This window comes from Pisolithus orientalis, assembly GCF_024613125.1.
Source record: "Pisolithus orientalis strain OTSU chromosome Unknown F5J12scaffold_13, whole genome shotgun sequence".
NCBI classification, from domain to species: Eukaryota; Fungi; Basidiomycota; class Agaricomycetes; order Boletales; family Pisolithaceae; genus Pisolithus; species Pisolithus orientalis.
In genome coordinates this window covers 236940-253806 of record NW_026260794.1, presented here as the reverse complement: position 1 = coordinate 253806, position 16867 = coordinate 236940, and the positions used below count along the sequence as shown (strand labels likewise).

The 16867-nt window shown below is 48.3% G+C and overlaps 5 protein-coding genes across 5 annotated transcripts; 3 read left to right on the top strand and 2 right to left on the bottom strand.

Moving 5' to 3' along the window:
- The first annotated feature begins 10845 nt into the window (after window positions 1-10845).
- Window positions 10846-11933, top strand: F5J12DRAFT_80724 (uncharacterized protein). The gene is made up of 7 exons (XM_051744655.1): window positions 10846-11034; window positions 11082-11193; window positions 11247-11275; window positions 11333-11351; window positions 11409-11423; window positions 11480-11536; window positions 11584-11933. Exons 1-7 carry the CDS (start codon window positions 11012-11014, stop codon window positions 11884-11886), a joined length of 558 nt encoding a protein of 185 aa, XP_051600161.1. The 5' UTR covers window positions 10846-11011; the 3' UTR covers window positions 11887-11933.
- F5J12DRAFT_80702 (HAD phosphatase) lies at window positions 11934-12985 on the bottom strand. Its single transcript, XM_051744640.1, has 5 exons — window positions 12886-12985; window positions 12745-12821; window positions 12645-12683; window positions 12496-12591; window positions 11934-12442 (listed from the first exon to the last, which is right to left on the bottom strand). Exons 1-5 carry the CDS (start codon window positions 12968-12970, stop codon window positions 11981-11983), a joined length of 759 nt encoding a protein of 252 aa, XP_051600160.1. The 5' UTR covers window positions 12971-12985; the 3' UTR covers window positions 11934-11980.
- A 107-nt stretch (window positions 12986-13092) lies between these two features.
- Window positions 13093-14013, top strand: F5J12DRAFT_720558 (clathrin light chain; the record flags this gene model as incomplete). The annotated part of the gene is made up of 4 exons (XM_051741245.1): window positions 13093-13311; window positions 13386-13528; window positions 13587-13749; window positions 13810-14013. The coding sequence occupies 4 exons, from the start codon at window positions 13093-13095 to the stop codon at window positions 14011-14013; spliced, it is 729 nt and encodes a 242-aa protein (XP_051600159.1).
- On the bottom strand, window positions 13795-15384 carry F5J12DRAFT_80674 (alpha beta-hydrolase). The gene is made up of 7 exons (XM_051744630.1): window positions 14997-15384; window positions 14743-14943; window positions 14595-14693; window positions 14494-14544; window positions 14409-14438; window positions 14284-14358; window positions 13795-14236 (listed from the first exon to the last, which is right to left on the bottom strand). The coding sequence occupies exons 1-7, from the start codon at window positions 15360-15362 to the stop codon at window positions 14123-14125; spliced, it is 936 nt and encodes a 311-aa protein (XP_051600158.1). The 5' UTR covers window positions 15363-15384; the 3' UTR covers window positions 13795-14122.
- A 65-nt stretch (window positions 15385-15449) lies between these two features.
- F5J12DRAFT_828973 (uncharacterized protein) lies at window positions 15450-16498 on the top strand (the record flags this gene model as incomplete). Its single annotated transcript, XM_051745648.1, has 2 exons — window positions 15450-15655; window positions 15726-16498. Coding segments are annotated over 2 exons (723 nt in total), but the record flags the coding sequence as incomplete, so codon positions are not given.
- Between the last annotated feature and the right edge of the window lie 369 nt (window positions 16499-16867).

The window sequence follows — 16867 nt, the reverse complement described above, 5'->3', positions numbered from 1 at the left end:
CCTAACAATGTCCAAGTAGTCAGCTGCTGAGACTGGTAATCGCTGCTGGTCAAGCTGGGCAGAGGCGGCGGACACAAGGAGGTTGAGGGCAGCACGTTGGGCACTGTCAGAGTAGGTGGTGAAGGTGGAGTGTAAGTGGGTAGGTTCGGGAGCATCGGTGGGACTGGGGGCAGTTGACTCGACACCAGGGTCATTGTCAACGACTGCCTTATCCTTTCCCTTTCGGTTACTGCCTCCAATGGGGGAAGCTCTGGCCTTGGGGACCGGGAGGCGTCGGATGGAGAGACCCTGGAGTGGACGCAGTCTGACAACATGGGAGAAAGGGGGCGATACCGAGTGGGGCTGCGAGAAAGGCAACGAGTACCCGGAGACATGAAAGCCAGAGGGGGTGGTTGGAGGCGAGGCTGGGGCATAGACAGTGACAGGGGGTATGAGCCCATCGTTGGCAGCATCGTAAAAGGATTCTGAGGGGCAGGAGAGGTTGGCATAGTCGTTTTCAGTGTTGACAGAACGAGGGGAGTCCATTAAAACTTCAGGTGACAGGCAAGTTTGTACTGCTCCAAGGCGTCGGAGGCATGGTCTTTTAAGTGTTCCTTGGGTTCCCACGTATTTGACGAATGAGGGAAACCTTTCCACTTAACCAGATATTTTCATTTACCTCTCCAACCTTCGGTCTTATGATTCAGCACTGACTCGACCTCCCACTCAATTTCATCGTCAACAAGCTCCGGAAGCAGTGTTGGTTCCGCAGTTCCATACGTCTCGTTTTTGGTGTATGGGAAGATCTGAGAGGCATGGAACACAGGATGCACCTTCCAGGTAGTGGGCAGGTCCAATCGGAAAGCAACTGGCGACACGACCTGAGTCACCACGAAGGGTCTGAGACATTGGGGCGTGATTTTGTCACACTGGTTTTTGATTCAGAGATGTCTGGTATCGAGGAGTACCCTGTCTCCAACCTTGGGCGCAACATAAGTACCTTTCGAGCACAACCTCATCAGCTCCTGTGCCTTCTTGTGGCTAAGGATGGCTACATCCCAGTTTGATGCAAGACGTTCCAGTCGTTCGTCTACCGATGGAACAGGAGTGAGCCAAACTTCAGGGTATGGGGATGGGTCATATCCAAGGAGTAGGGAGAAAGGAGTCATTTGGTGGATGGAGTGGATACGCGAGTTGTGAGTGAACTCGGCAGAGGGAAGTTTAGCAGCCCAGGAATTGGGAAACTCGGTGCAGTACAGCCGAAGGTACCCCTCCACTTCTTGGTTGACGCGTTCACTTTCCCCATTGGTCTGCGGATGGTATCCTGTCGAAAGTTTTGTTTTGACCCCTATCGCCTTGTAAAGTTCTCGGGTAAACAAGGATGCGAATTGGGGTCCACAATCGGAAATCACCGATTTGGGAAGTCTGAACCAGGTGTAAATGAAACGATGGAACAGCCGCGCCAAACCTTCGGAATCAACTGTTTTGTGGCAAGGCACGAACAACGCAGCCTTCGTAAGTCCCTGATCAACAACTGTCAGGATGGAGTCATATTTTTCTGCCCCTGACACGGGAAGATCTGTGATCAGGTCCATCGAGATTTGTTGAAACGGGAAAGCGGTTGTTGCAGTTTCATGTGGGACGACCGGAGGTGTCAGCGGGTGTGTTACCACCTTGGTAGTTTGGCATAGTGGGCAGCCTGCAACGTAAGCTTTGATATCGCATCCCATACCTTCCCACCAGACCTCTTTCCTCATTTTCGTGAACATCGCTTTCTGGCCGGGGTGACCGGCACTTTCGTGGTCATGGTACATTTGCATACAATGGCGGCGGTGGTTGGGCAGAATATAGAGATGGGTAGTGCCAAAGTGCTTGGTACCGTTGGCCTCGGTAGTAACATTGTCCGAGGGTTCAGGTCTGGTTGTTTCTTTCTTTTTGTCGTTTTTGATGGCATTATACAAATCTGTCAAAATTGCATACACGCCCTGCGCTCCTTTGACTGGTTCCTCAAGCGGGCGAGCGGCGGGCTGCCGTACCTCCTTTGATGGTTCCCTCGTGGGGCGAGAGTATGGTTTGGCGTGTTGAGACTTTTCCTGCGACTTTCGACTAGGAAGATGTCCTATTCTATAATGTCGGTTAATTTTTAGTTGTTTTTGTATTTTGGTGAGTGAAAAAGTAGGGGAAACAAGGCGAACAGACAGTTCCACCCCCCCTGCAAGCCAAAGGTCCGGCAGGAGGACCGTGGCAACAGGATTAGGCTCCGATACCTCGTTCTTGTGAGACAAGGTGTCGGCAGGTACTTGCAGGCGACCAGCCTGCCAAGAGAAACGGATTGGGTATGACTGCACTGTGGCAGCCCAACGAGCCTGGTGAGGAGTGAGTTGCTGCAGCTCACGATAATATTCCAGGTTTTTGTGGTCGGTAAAGACCACCATAGGTTCGACTGGGGAAAGTAAGTAGGGGCGGAAAGCCTTCAACACGCAGATAACCACCAGCATCTCCAAGTCATAGACCTGGTACTGCTGCTCTGCACTGACCAGGGATTGCGAAAGGTAGCAGCATGGATGCCACTCCCCATCAGTCCCCTTCTGGGAGAGAATGGCCCCAGTTCCGAGCTTCGAAGCATCGGTAAACAGCGTGAAGGGCTTCGAGAAGTCAGGGATGGACAGGACCAGGGCCGAGCATAACAAAGACTTGAGCTGCTCGAAAGCAGTGTTACACTCCACAGTCCATTGGTAGGACACCCCTTTCTTCGTAAGGTCACGGAGAGGTCGGGCGATTCGGGAAAAGGAAGGGATGAACTTGCAGTAGAAATTGCAAAAGCCGAGGAAGCGGCAAAGCCCAGTAAGATTTTCAGGGGCTTCCCATGTTCGTATAGCATCCGTCTTCATCGGCGAAGTTTCTATGTGACCTCTTCCGATAATCATTCCCAAGAACTCTATTTCTTTGGCTTCGAAGACACACTTGCTGATCTTGAGGTGAAGGCCTTCTTTTGCACAGATCTGCAAGAACTCACGGACACAAGTTCGGAGTTCTTCCTTAGCCTTTCCATGAATTGCGACGTCATCCATGTACCCCACTTGTTTTCCTCTTTGAGATTCGAAGGTACGATCCATATACCTCTGGAAGGAAGGTGGTGAGTTGCACTGCCCAAAGAACATTACCATTGGCTCGAACAACCCTCTTGGCGTTATAAACGCCCCTTTCCATTCGTCTCCTTCCTTGACCCTGAGGTTCATGAAACCCCAATGAATATCAAACTTGGCATAGTACTTGGATTCCACAAGTTCATCGAACAAGGCCTGTGCATTTGGCAAAGGGTGAGCATCTGGGATAGTGAAAGAATTCAGGTAGCGGTAATCTTGAATCAACCGCTTCTTTCCATCCTTCTTTGCTACAAAGAACACCGGTGCCGCTTGTGGCGATGTTGACAGTCGAATCTTGTGGCATTTGAGATTTTCATCAAGAAATTCATCTAGAACTTTCAGTTCGTCCAGGGACATTGGGTACACGGCAGCCTTCTTTGGTTTGAAGTCGTCTTTAAGCCGTATTTCATGGTCCAAACCCGGTCTGTGTTTTGGTAACAGAATATCGGTTTCCGAAAAGACCTGAGCAAATTCTTGATACTCCTTCGGAAGTTTAACTTCCTCCTTAGTCGAGGATAAGGCAGCCTCGAGTTCTGTAGATAAGGTTGTTTTGTTAATTTCCCTTACCTCTGGTTCCTTAGGTTCCTTGACGGAACCGTCATCATTAAACTTCACAGTGTACCCCTGGTAACCGGGTACCTGTCCTTTAATATAAACGTCAGTCTCGCAAGTTGGTACAAACCCATCGTCCCAACACTGGATCAAATTGCATTCCCAGTCCATCCGCAGCTTCAAGGCTCGGAGGAATGGCATCCCCAAAAGGATATGTTCTTTCCTGACAAGTGGCCCGACATAGCACTTGACGCATATGACCCTGTTCTTGACGATGATCCAGATCGACACCTTTTGCAAAACCCATTCCACATCCTTGCCCATAAATGATGTAGTCTTGAACCTTGTCTTGACACGGTAAGTTGGAATCTTGAGTTTGTTGACGATTCGCTCCGAGATGAGCGACACCTCTGCACCCGAGTCAATGCAGACCATTACTCCTGCCTTGTAGTCTGGTAACCATGCTCTTCCAAGAGGAGACCCAACACGCATGGTTGATTCATCATCTATAGAAGTACAGTAAGCAGACAAAATTGAAGTGGGATCTGCCATAGGAGCATGGGCGGTCCCCTTTAAAAATCCACCCCATAAGCCTTTCTTTCTTCATCAGTTGCGAGATGATCTCCCATATATGCCGTTTTTGTACCATTGTCATTGAGGACAATGCATATTCCAAGGGGAGCTGCTTTAGGCTTCAAGGATTTACAGTCACGCTTGTAGTGACCCTTTGATCTGCATTCGTAACACGTTATGTCAAGATTGGCCTTCCTAACACTGCATTTCCTTTTGTTGACGTCCATCACATCAGGATCTCAGGAACCTCCGCGGTAATGAATGAACTTCCTTTCATACCGAGATTCCTTTCCTTCGAGAATGTGCTTGGTAGCGATTGCAGTCCTAGCTTCACTGGCGCATTGTATCCACTTGATGACCATGGAAGGTGCGCACCCGGAGTTCAGAACCCAATCGTGGTATTCTTTATTCAAGCCTTTTCCGAAGAAGATCCCTGCTTCGTGCGACTCTTCTTTGAGTTGGGCCTTGTTAACCAACCTGGTAAATTCGGTGATGTAGGACTCCAGTTCACGTTTGCCTTGTGTAATCTCCGATAGGCAGAGAATGGCCAGTGCCATCTGATCGCCCGATTCGAATGTGGCTTTAAGATGCTCAACAAACCTTTGGAAGGTATCGGAATACCATATTGTTCCGTCGAGTAGCTTGTTCTCGTTCTGGTAGTTTTCAGTGAAAGAGACTGCTGCGCCCTTTGTCATATACATAAGTGCAAACGAAATCTTGAGCGATTCAGTGTTGTACATGTGCTTCTTAAGGTTCAGATAACCTTCGACCTGTGTGATCCACATTTGAAGCCCGTTGTGGCTTCCATCGTATTCTCCTGGATGCCCGACATTGAACTCCCAACCTCCGTTGGGCGGGTGGACATCATACGAGTCATCAGGACCTTCCAAGGCCTTACCCTTACTGGACCCACCGGCAGGGACCTCTGGGGGAATTACCTTTCCGAAGTTCCTGGCATACCAAGCTCATAGAGCCGAGTCCATAGGCATTCCTGTTGGGAAGGGATCACTCGACTGACCAGATCTGGCTATCTTACACCAATCTTCTGCCAAAGAGTACATCTGTCTTTCCAACCTTTCCTTCAGCTCCTCTTCAGAGTATACCTTCAGCGGCATCTCAGGGGCTGATTCTCCGTGACCGATTGTCATGGACATAACTGGTGTTGATTCTTGTGCTTCTTCTTCTTTGAGGACTGATCTGAACAACGTGTCTGACTTGCAATCGTCTTCTTCTTCTGAGCTAAGCGCAATCTCCAAATCCCGAAAACAGGTAAGATAAGATAACCGAGGATTACTTGCTGTGGCTGACGGCCCTAATCTCTTTGGTATCAGCAGTAAAGGCGGGTTCCTTCCAAGTCCTAGCAGAGTGTTTCGTGGCGGCACTGGAGGTCTCGACTTCGACAGGTTAGACACTTTAATGAGAAGTGATAACGAAGACTGAGGGAGGATTTATTTCCTGAAGGAAACCTGTCAGTGATAGTGGTTGATGGTGTGCGTGCAAGTTTACATGTAGGGAAACACAGGCGCCAGTTCTAGGGAGGCGATCTATTAAAGCCATAGGGCTGCCTGTAGAATGCAGAGGCGAAACAATGAGTTGAAGTGGTTTGTTGAAACTCAGTAACCAAGGACGAGTAGACTTTCACGAAGAGGTCGACGAGTCCGAGAAAGCTGTGCAGAGTTTTTCGATTTTGTTATGCTCGGGCGTGGTGACTTCTTCAAATGGAATAGGCACGAAGCATGAGAGTAGGGAAGACTATGGGCCAAATTTATCGTAACCCCTATGGCCAAGGTATTGCTGAAGTCCGACAAAGGTCTTGTCTACTGGCGAGTCCTTGAAGGTTGTTTGCACGGAGAGAAGACGAGGACAAAAGCAAAGTTATTAGCTTGGTTGCAAGTTATCGAAAAACTGCAGATACAGGACAAAGTACGTAGGGTTATATACTCCTAAGTACGAGTACCATACCAGTCGCGACACGTATCCGCAGTAATCAACAAAGTCATCAATGAAATACAAACAAGTCATAACGAGTCAAAGGACAAAAAGGGAAACTGATCAGCACTGCCAAGCCAGCCTGTGCGAGGTGGTGTCTAACTGGAACTATAGTACAACAAGTAAGCGACATAAATGAGTCAGAGAGAGTCACCGGAGCAAGAAGTAAACAAGTTGTCCATCAGAGAGGGCAGTGGAATACTGGATCATGGGTAAGGAGTCTCGACAGGTATTGGAAATACCTGGACAGCAGGTGATCCGAACATTCTGCAGAGCATATGCACTCCTAGAATAACGACGACTATGAACGATGTGACAAGGCACGTGACACACGTGACCACGAAGAGCCAAAAAAGGAAGGAGCCCTGATGCAGGTGTAACAGGGTCTAACTATTGTCTACTTCGCTTATCCTTGTCCATCATCAATATACTTTGCTCCAAGCCCTCCCTGAGCTCAGTGCAGCTTAGGACATTGAATTAAGTCATCATCCATCCTTCTGAGCACCCCCAACCCTCAGCACTTGTCTTTGAGTGTTGTAGCTCACAAAAACCCTCCCAAAGAACAGGTTCTACCATCTAGGTACCACATAGGCACACCACCACTCACTCTTTTTGTCTTTTGTGTTGGTTTTGGTTGGTTTTCACCACTGAACCACACTTTGACTCACAGCATCTTCAAGTGAACAAGCCCATGAAGGAGGATCCGACAGACCCACCAGGAATTCAGGCTCTGGTCATGGATCGAGTGGTAGATCTACTCATGGCAGAACCAAGGGCAAGAACCTGGCTTCATCCAGCCAGTGGGCTGTCACCACTACTGGTGACACATCTACTACAGAAGGTCTTCAGCTGAAGAACATCAACTGGGATGTTCCTCATACTGATATACTTGTCAACTGGTTGCTCACCCACCCTGCAAACCAGAGAATCCTTTTTAGTGATAAGATCACAACCATCTCACCACCTTCACCTGATGAGGGGCCAGTGGGCCATAACAAGAAAGAAGTTCAAGCAATTATTGCTGAAGTCATATTCAAGAATGATCCCTACTACAAGGACATGTACATGGCAGGCACTGCTAAGTTCCAAGTTAGTGTAGGCAACCACATCACTACATCAGTCTCCTCTTCATATTTTATCTGTGATTTTTTAATGATCATTTAGGCTGAAGGGATCATATCACAAGTGCCATGCATGCTTTAAACAATCAGGGGAAGGCATTATGCCTGGTCATGCAAGCTATGCAAATCTCCATTGTAAGTTATCAATCAATCTAGTGGGATTACAGTCACTGATGTGTATGATTACAGAAGCTGTTCTCAACACTTTACCCTGGTACAACAATCTGCATTCCATCTGGCAGGGCAACCCCTCCTTCAACTCTGACCCAATTAATTCTGAGCCAGACAAAAATCACACTGAAGATTTTTTAGCCATTGTCCAAAATAAATCATCCAGTATGCAGAAGACTTCAGACTTGGGAGTGGGGTCACCTGCCACTCCAGCAGATGAAGGTACCCCTTCAAATACTGGGACCAAGGAAATGCGTGGTGATTGAGATCTGGAGGATGGTGAAGTTGACAAGAGGATGTCTCATGTTGGTGATCTAGTCATGAATGAGGGGGATGAATTTGCTGATAGTATCTTTGATCTGGAAGGCACAGACACTGGCTTTGGAGATGGAGAGGATGTTAACATGGACTTGGTGTCAGTTCACAGTGATCAGGTGCATTTCTACTGGGACATCACTAATGGATCATTGTTAATGAATCAGCAGTCATATCCTCAGCTGTTGACTCCTGAAGTGCAGTCTCATATTTCCCTCCCTCACAAGTCTCACACACCTTTCTCAGATAATCACTCTGCATTCCACCAATCACCATACCTTCGTCCCCCCACTTCCACTGGAAGTGTCATTTCCTCTGTGTCATCATCATCTAGCTCTTCCCACAAGGGGAAGGCTGTCATGAGGACCCTGTCGTCCTCATCATCCAAGACAACATCAATGGAGGCAAGTTCTCTCCAAGTCACTTGCAACAAGTCTCAACTTCAAAGCCAGGTCATTGACTTGAGTCAAGAGGCCAAGTTGATACTAGCATCCTTGTCTTCTGGTAAGACTGCGTGGTACCTGGCAAAAATGCAGTATATGCTGAAGGATTGGGAGCTTGAGTTGAGGAAGGAGCAGCTCAGGATGCAGTGGAAAGATGTGGAGGATAAGCATCAAAGGGAGCAGGAGCTCTGGAAGCTCAATATCGAGCTGAAGAATGCTGAAGAAAACACCTTCATGAGGGAGGCCAAAACCCTTCGACTCAAGATTCAACTTGCAGAACTCATGAAGAGCAGTGGCAGCTCTGGCTCAATGTCTTCTGACCCCACTGCTTAGGCCAGCCACCCTTTGCAATCATGTCCATTTCTTTTTTTAATCCATTGTCACATCTCAGCTTGGCTCATCATCTTCTCTGTTGTACTTGTGTCTCAGTCCCAGTGCATCACATGATTCTTAAGTACATGCTCGCCCCATACTGTATTACTTCTCTGTCTCCCCTGTACTCACCCCAACACTGTATCAAGATGCAATGTAGGGTACATTTCATTTGCAGAATGGGCGTGGTATCATAAGTGACTTCTCCAAGGTCAGTCATAAAGTGCCTGGATCCTGTGAAGACCCTTTACACACCCTCATCATCAATGGGTGGGACTTAGCTGATTCCTACAGCATCACTAGCTACACTCCTTCAACTTTATATGGCAACCATTTTGGTCCATTTATACTAGGTATGTTCATGCCCCAGATATTGGAACAGCTCGTCTAACAGCCTCATTCGAAATCACTGACCTGGTGTTCCCACGGCCTCTCCTACCATGACCATGTCACCATCCTGTTGGCCCAACCCCTCCTCCATTGCCCACTGACTCGAGGGCTCAATGATGCCAACCATCTCCTCCTCAAAACAGATCACCATGTTATGCAAGATGATGCAACACATTACCCAGTAAACTGCAACCTTAACATTCCTCTCATTCTGGATTTTCAAGTGCAGCTCATGGAGACTCTGAAATCAACCCTTCAAGGCAGCAAATGCATGCTCAACATGGATGTGGACCTTTCAATGCAATTAGCATGCATACCAGTATGAGGTAAGTATCACCTTAGAAAGATATTTGTTATATAAATTCTGATTGCAAGATAGCTGCCCACCCTTGGGTTTTTTAAAAGGAACAGCACACCATTCCTCCATGGGATATGTGCTATCCACCCAGGTCCAGTGATCTTCAGGGATAAGGTCTCCTGGTCATGATGCAATGTGAGTACCTTGAAATGCCCATGCATCATGGACATTTCCAGGGTGACCAAGCCCATAGTCAACCATGAGAAGGTTGTGTGGCATGATAACAAGCTATGAGTGGTAAGTATTCCATTTTGCATGCATTAGAATACACACCTGACAATTGAGTGAATACCTTGATTTTCTGTCATAGAAGCTCTCCCCAAATATTTTGGGCTTTTCAAAGAGCAGAATCAATGAGCTGTCTGCAGCAAAGACTCCATTTCTCCATGCCAGACATGTCTGTGATTCAGTGAAGGTATGCACTCTTTCCATATCCTCTGAGTCATGAGGGGGAATATTGACAAATGTCTTGTGCTCATCCAGTATTGCAACCATGACCCAATTGGTGAAATTGATCACCAATCCCACACTAACCCCAGCCCACTGGGCCATGTCCTCTGGCGATGCCACATTCCAATAATGCCCCACACTGAAAAGGAAAGTTGTGAGTTGAATGGCAACTGGCAACTGACAATTTTCAGAGCTACTATGAAATATCAGGTGCCTACTTATTTGATCAAGGATGCAATTGAAAACTTCTGGCCATACACAAAGGTGTCTAAGGAACAGATGAGGGTGATGGTCAGCAAAATGGTCAAGCAGGCTGAGCTGTGATGACTGCATCAATGGTACAGCAGGTTTTTCAAGAACCTGTGCATGCTCTACTTTGTCCTTCAGAGCCTCAATCACATTCAGGAGCCATCCACACCACCTTTCCCTCTCAACTGTTGAGTCTGTATCATCAGAAACACTGGAGTTGGAATCCATTGAAATCAGAGAGATCAGAGAGATCAGAGACAGCAAAGTAATGAAGAGGATGCTCTGAGATGAATCAGAATCCCCATATGTTGTGGTTGAATCACTATTATTGCTACTATCAATTTCACAATGCACATTTTCCAGCCTGGCTGTTGCTACCTGCAAGCTAGCTTCATCAAGTTGTCTGAGGAGATTTTTGCAGAGAGATTTGTGGGGCATTGTTCTTCAAGACTTAGCTATTTAATTATTTGATATACTGCTAAAACTACTGTAATTTATTTTGAGTCTGATGGGATGCCACACTGTTTGACTTGTTGGAGTTGAAAATGTAGTGGCCAGAACATGTTTCCAGAGCCAGTGCCAGAACACAGACAGAGCACTTCCAGAGCGCTTCCAGTGCCACCTTGAGCACCACTTATGTTAAATCACCCCTATATTTGACCCCTTTAATGAAGACTGAGTCAATGCGGTCACGTGACGCGATCGACTACCTTACGAAACTTTTGTAATATGTAGATAATGCTGATCACATATCACTACTGAGAATGCATGGTAGCGGCATCATCTCCCCAACTGTGGATGGTAATGGTTTTGTAAAACGACCATCTAGTCATGTTCTTCACCGACTATGCAACGATCATTTGACACCGGTGCGGCAATTGTACACAGCCATGAAGCTAAGTGATGTGCAGGGACGTTCATTGTCTGTGAGCACCACTGATAATCTTGTACTTGCATTTATTGATTCCCGGAGATGTATTTTACTACAGGCACGTGTGAAGGAGGTCATAGTCAAGAGTAATTTCAATTTGGGAAAGCGGCTTTCACATCATACTCAAAGTGAACTGCAGGCACTTGAAGCACTGGTAAGTGTCAATTGATATGCTGATATGACATGATGTGAAATGGTGTTGTGTAGGTCGAAGACAAGGTCCCTGACTTTGCCAGGTATGAAGACTGCTGGCCCATTGGCGTGCTCGTACGGCGGCATCTCAACAATCGTAGTCACCTTATAGAGCGCCGGGTGAGCCTTGCTTTACCCTACTGAATCTAACAGATCCAAACATCAGAATGTTCTCAGGAACGCCGATGTGCTGTGAATTCCTTTTCCTTTGTTGTCGCGGGGGTTGCTCCTTACCAAGATCCTACTAGCGGCATCCAACAGCGATGACTAGAGAACCTTCCCAGCGGGGGACGGACAATGGATTGGTACCTTTTGTTATGTCAAGAGTGAATCCTTACTAACATTATACCAGATGGATTCGGGAAGAAAGGGCGGCGTCTGTTCGCAAAGGAGGGGTAATGCATTGATGCTACAACAGCCCCGTCAAGATCACTACAAGCTCCGTGACTTTCTTGATGAACATCAAAAAACTCACCTTTTGTTTGCATTGATGAAGGCCGGATTAGCAGATGATGCCGACTTTGAGGCTTTCATTTCTATGCCTCAGATGTTAAGAAGTGCATTTTTGACTGCTGCTTTGGAAGCCACACCACACGAGGTTGCCGCAGTTCAAATAGCAGCTATGCAATATCAAGCATTACGGGGTAGGAATTAGGGAACTGATCCAAGCTAACCCAAATGTATAGTAATTCTTTTCGGATAGTCCTCTAAACACGCATCTTCGTAATTCGTGTTGAAGGGGGATTGATCTATTTCCTATGTAATAGGCTCCTAATCAGCGCTATCCTACCCTGGGGAGCTGTCGGATGCGGAGACAACTTTGTGAATAGTTCCTGCGAGTCGGACAGCCCAGATTTACCGTCCATCCGACGACCAACCACATCTACCAAGCATCTCTCGATCCACCGCATCACCATACTCTCCTTCTGCCAGACACCGTTCGTCCATACGGCCAGTGGTCCATTCCTCCGATCGTACGTGGACGCTGCCTTGTCTGGTTCTCCAGTGGCACGGGCGACGCGACGTTTCATGCGATTCGCCATCACGACGTCTGTGAAGACCCTATCGCCGACGACGACAAGTTCATGGTCCTGGATTGGGTTAGGTAGCGATGAGAAGTAAGCGCGGATAGCGGATATACAGCGATATGCTGGCTTGGGTGAACCATGGTGCAATACAGGAACTGAGAGGTGATGAGAGACTGACTCGGCCTAATCGGAACAATGTTAGCGCGGGAGATTCATATCAGTAGCATGGAATGTACCTGGATTCCTCCGGGGTCGTCTCCGGTACCTGCAGAATTACTAACTATGAGAACGTTACGTTCTCCGAACACCTCTCGGCATTCTCTCCAAGCATCCTGTGATGTACGATTAGCGGGGGGGAGGACCTCCGTTGGTTGCGAACACGCACTTTCAGCTCTGGTGCAAGGGTATCCTTGTACGGGATGGTCTAATGTTGTCGCATACGACAACAGTCAAAGAGGATTCAGAGAGTGACGCTGTGAACACACCAAACAATTATCTTTGTCAAATACTGCTCCTCGATATCCAGCTTTTCGCAGCGCCAGAAAGTCCAGCTGGCGAATATCTTGCTGCGGGATAAATTGCGTTAGTCTGACGAGCGGGGCAAGTACGTGACAATACAACCCGACCTGTTATTATGACATGAGGCAGGATGATGCGGGGGTTCCAGAGCAGTTGGAAAGGCGCCAGAATTCCGGGAATGTTGAGGGGCATCAGTGGAAAAAGGTGAGCAGGTGAATTGAATTGTGGGTGGTCACGTGACACTGGTGACCTGTGGTGAGGTTGTGGGCGACGCGCAACAAATAATATTGGCAACGACGACGACGAAGACGCTAATGGACGAGTTCGATTTTGACCGCGCTGCCTCTGCCTTCCCAGATATCTCACTAGATGGCGAGGGCGATGTGCCCGCGTTCTCCTCTGCGGCTGCTCCAGTCAACTCAGGTTTCTCGTTCGACGATTTCGGGAGTCCACCGAGAGCTTCATTCACAGAGGTGAAGGTCACCGGAGACGAAGAGATCGAGAAGTTTGAGGGCCAGTTCCCTGACATTGACGTTGGTAATGTGAGTACGCTATGTTCTATCTGCCTTTCTATTGACGGGATATTGACGGAGGGTGATTCATATAGCCAGTGTCTCCTCCACCTGTCGTCACTTCTCGCCCGACGTTCGGTGCTGCTCCTCCTTTTGCACCTCGTCCCCAGCCCTCTGCATACTCCGCTACGCCGATTCTCAACCAACAACTTGACGCTGACGAACCTGAACCCATCAGGTAACGATTGTGCATTAACAGCCACTGCTTTATACATCTCGGCTTACCGTCTTTCTAGACTATGGCGTGAAACACAAGCAGAGGAAATTAGGGCTCGTGACGATGCGAGCAAGGCCAAGCGTCAGGAGACGATCGGTAAAGCTGAGCGGGCGATCGACCAATTCTATGAGGAATACGCCGCAAAGAAAGCCGACTCTATCAGAGCGAACAAGTGCGTTCACGTTCTTTACTTTCCTACGAAGGTTGACCTCTTGCTGATGATATGAACAGGGATGAGGAAGTGGAATACTTCGAGTCCCTACGATCCGTCACTTACCAAGGGCACCACCTGGGAACGTATCTGTGACATTATTGAGCTGCAGAATTCGCAGAGCAAAACCATTGCCCGAACTGGACCCGGTACTACGGACCTTTCGAGGTTCAAAGAAGTTTTGCTCAGGCTCAAGAGGGAAGGAGATGCAGCACCTGGTGCCGCAGGTTATTAGACCATCCATACACTATATATAGTCGATTCAGAGGCTATATTTTTTCCAAGATATCCACTCCGAAAACCAGAAGAAGACAAAAACATGGAACGCCACTAACGCAGAGCATTTAAAGTTTGGAAGGAATGGTGGACGGGATATGTGCCTCAACCCAAGTGATGCACTCGTTGATCAGCTGTTCCTTCACACCGTTAGGCTCATTGTGTAGCTCGTGGAACCCACCCTACAGGGATTTGTGAGAGAATACTTGCAAGGAGCGGGTTGACTCACGGGGTATGTGGAGAAATGTTTCACTTCAGCTGGAACGGCGTTGTAGAACTGCTCCGAAGCCTTGTAGGACGTAACCTGCCAACCGATCTCCAGAACAGGAAAGGTGGGAAGAGATGAACCCTGACCTTGTCCTCTGAGCCATGCACAATTAAGAGCTAATCGCCGCAACGCATCAGTGAACTGGATACACATTATTATCAACTAACTGACGGGGAGGTTTTTCGGCCAGCGGGCATAGTCATTACGAAGAAGGCTCTCTCCCTGGACGACCTCAGCAAAGGAGGTACTTGCAATCAAGATAGACGACTCACTCCATCCAGCATATCGCTGATGCCTTTAAGTGACCCCATCTGTTTCACCAAAGGGTCCTTAAGGTAAGCTTCATTCACGGCATCGTCATGAGAGATATCCTGCTCGCCGTTCAATACGCTGAGATACCATGTCGTGTCTGGCAAATACCTTGTGATTTACCGCGGCGGGTATGGTGAAAGAGGGGCTAATTCGACTAGCTTTACCACCGATCCAGCGGGCTGCCTTTGCAGCTGGCTTCGTCTGTAGGATAAGTGGACTGCTCGCTATGACGCCAGCAAGACTAGACACCGTTTCTGGCGATGGAGGGGGTGTCTCTCTCGTCGGGAACGCAAGCGCCAGTGCGCCTCCCTAGCACTTGGATCAATCCCATTACATAGAATGAGGCTCATCATTCGACATACCATCGAGTGACCGTACAAAAACACCGGCACGGCGCCAAATTCGTTCTGCGCGTGTTTAACCGCCCACTCGATATCCTCCAGCTGTTCCTTCCAGCTAGTTTTGGCATAAGCGCTGCTCTTGCTCTTATTATCCGAATCTAGCGCCGTTCTCCCGAATCCACGCTGGTCGAATGCGAAGACACCAATTCCCCGCGCGGACCATGCGGGGAAGACGTGCTCGTACCGTGCGACATGTTCCATGAAACCATGGGCGAATACTACGGCACATTTCGTCTGTGTGCCTTCTGGCTTGTAAGTGCGCGTGTAGAAGCGCGTTTGCTGTGGTCCTGAGAGCCACGCTTCGGTGTACGCTGTACTGCTGGACATCGTTTGGGAGACAGGGAGAGGTGCTGACTAAGCAGCTTCAGTGTAATGATCTCGGCTACCTGGGTTACTACTACCATTAGGATGTAGGCGGCCGTCTTACAGCGAAGACGACCACTGCTCGGGGCACGCAACGCGTCTTCCTATGCAAGCGCGTTCCTCGACTCCATCAAAGATGTGGGGCATCCAGCCAGACACCTCACGTACCCAAGAGCAACGCCATTCTACGAACAACTCAAACCCATCCCGTCCGTCCGGTATACGAAGTCTTTCCTCTTCCTCACCGCCCTGGCTGTGTTCGTACTTGTTTCTTATATCTAACAAATTGATTCCGAAGCCACCTCGACGTACTTATGTACTTTTCAGCTCCCTCGCGATGGACGTCACTTGGAAGTACTGGCCGCAGAAACAGATCACCATTACCAAAGAAGACGGGACAACTGAAGAAGCTTACGCGCCTCGACCTATTAGCCACCGTCTTCTCATGCTCACTATGCATCTCGGCATCGGCGCGTCCGTGGCTGCTTACCTTGTGAACAAACGACAAATGCACGTACATAAGGTCTGGTTGCTACCCAGGACCGTTCGGAAAAAGCAGGGAAAGACGCTCTCGAACGTCCCACAAGAAATCAAGCCAACGATGGACGTGGTGGTGAAAACGTATTCGTGGCATTCTCCTAGATCCACCTTTGCATATAGTCCCTCCGTCGCGGGGTTCACGTCCTCTGGCGAAGACGTTACCCTTCGTGTTGCTTTGGAGCCCGGCAAACCAGCAAACACCTTTATCCTGAAGACGAAGGGGGTTCTTGTAGATGGGAAGGCTGTACCCAGGATATTAGCGAAGGATTCGATTTTGAGTTCGTTCCATTCAAAGATCGTTTAGCTCTCACGACTTGGTACAGTACAGTGAGTTCTGGTATGTCCACTTCCTATAAACCCACGTTTCTGCGGCTCAGAAAGGGCGTCATCATGGATCAGAAGACCATCGCAGGCGGGTGGGAGGGTTCCAGCTATACTCTTGAGTTTCCTGACGTGCGATACCAGCATGAACCTACAAGTACAGCATATACAACGTCACATGTCGCAGGACCATAACTTCTATTGCTTGCTGAGTAGCTGCACACAAGGTCGATAAGCGAGCCTTCTGTATTTCTCGACAGTCACATCAAAGATTTGGAAGGCTGTAGATACGAAATTCGGAGTGAATATCCCAGCCCCTTGGGAGGTCTTCAAAGAGTGTTCTCAAGGATGCTACCCAGTAGGACCCTGGTCAGACCCCAGCATGTGAGGTGCCTTCACTGTAAAAAGTAAAATCACTAAAAATCAGTGTCTGTGACACTGAGAGCTAGTTTAGTAACAAAGTCCCACAAAGAATCCAAGTGAAAAAACCCAAAAAAAAAGTCCCAGGCCTTAGTGACATAAGCATACAAAGTTCAAGTGGAGCTCTAATTTAGGAGGAGACATAGATGATATTGATAACTGCAACCACAACTAGCATGGCTGATGAG

What these genes read in the sequence shown, in the direction of transcription:
- F5J12DRAFT_80724 (XM_051744655.1), top strand. Translation starts at nt 11,012, where the DNA reads ATGTGCAGGGACGTTCATTGTCT. An exon ending in TGCAGGCACTTGAAGCACTG is followed by an intron (nt 11,194 to 11,246) that starts GTAAGTGTCAAT and finishes GGTGTTGTGTAG; the next exon opens with GTCGAAGACAAGGTCCCTGA. An exon ending in GGGGGACGGACAATGGATTG is followed by an intron (nt 11,537 to 11,583) that starts GTACCTTTTGTT and finishes ACATTATACCAG; the next exon opens with ATGGATTCGGGAAGAAAGGG.
- F5J12DRAFT_80702 (XM_051744640.1), bottom strand. Translation starts at nt 12,970, where the DNA reads ATGCCCCTCAACATTCCCGGAATTCTGGCGCCTTTCCAACTGCTCTGG. An exon ending in GCCTCATGTCATAATAACAG is followed by an intron (nt 12,822 to 12,885) that starts GTCGGGTTGTAT and finishes TCCCGCAGCAAG; the next exon opens with ATATTCGCCAGCTGGACTTT. An exon ending in TTGACAAAGATAATTGTTTG is followed by an intron (nt 12,684 to 12,744) that starts GTGTGTTCACAG and finishes CGACAACATTAG; the next exon opens with ACCATCCCGTACAAGGATAC.
- F5J12DRAFT_80674 (XM_051744630.1), bottom strand. Translation starts at nt 15,362, where the DNA reads ATGTCCAGCAGTACAGCGTACACCGAAGCGTGGCTCTCAGGACCACAG. An exon ending in TTTTGTACGGTCACTCGATG is followed by an intron (nt 14,944 to 14,996) that starts GTATGTCGAATG and finishes TCCAAGTGCTAG; the next exon opens with GGAGGCGCACTGGCGCTTGC. An exon ending in TCAGCGATATGCTGGATGGA is followed by an intron (nt 14,545 to 14,594) that starts GTGAGTCGTCTA and finishes GAGGTCGTCCAG; the next exon opens with GGAGAGAGCCTTCTTCGTAA.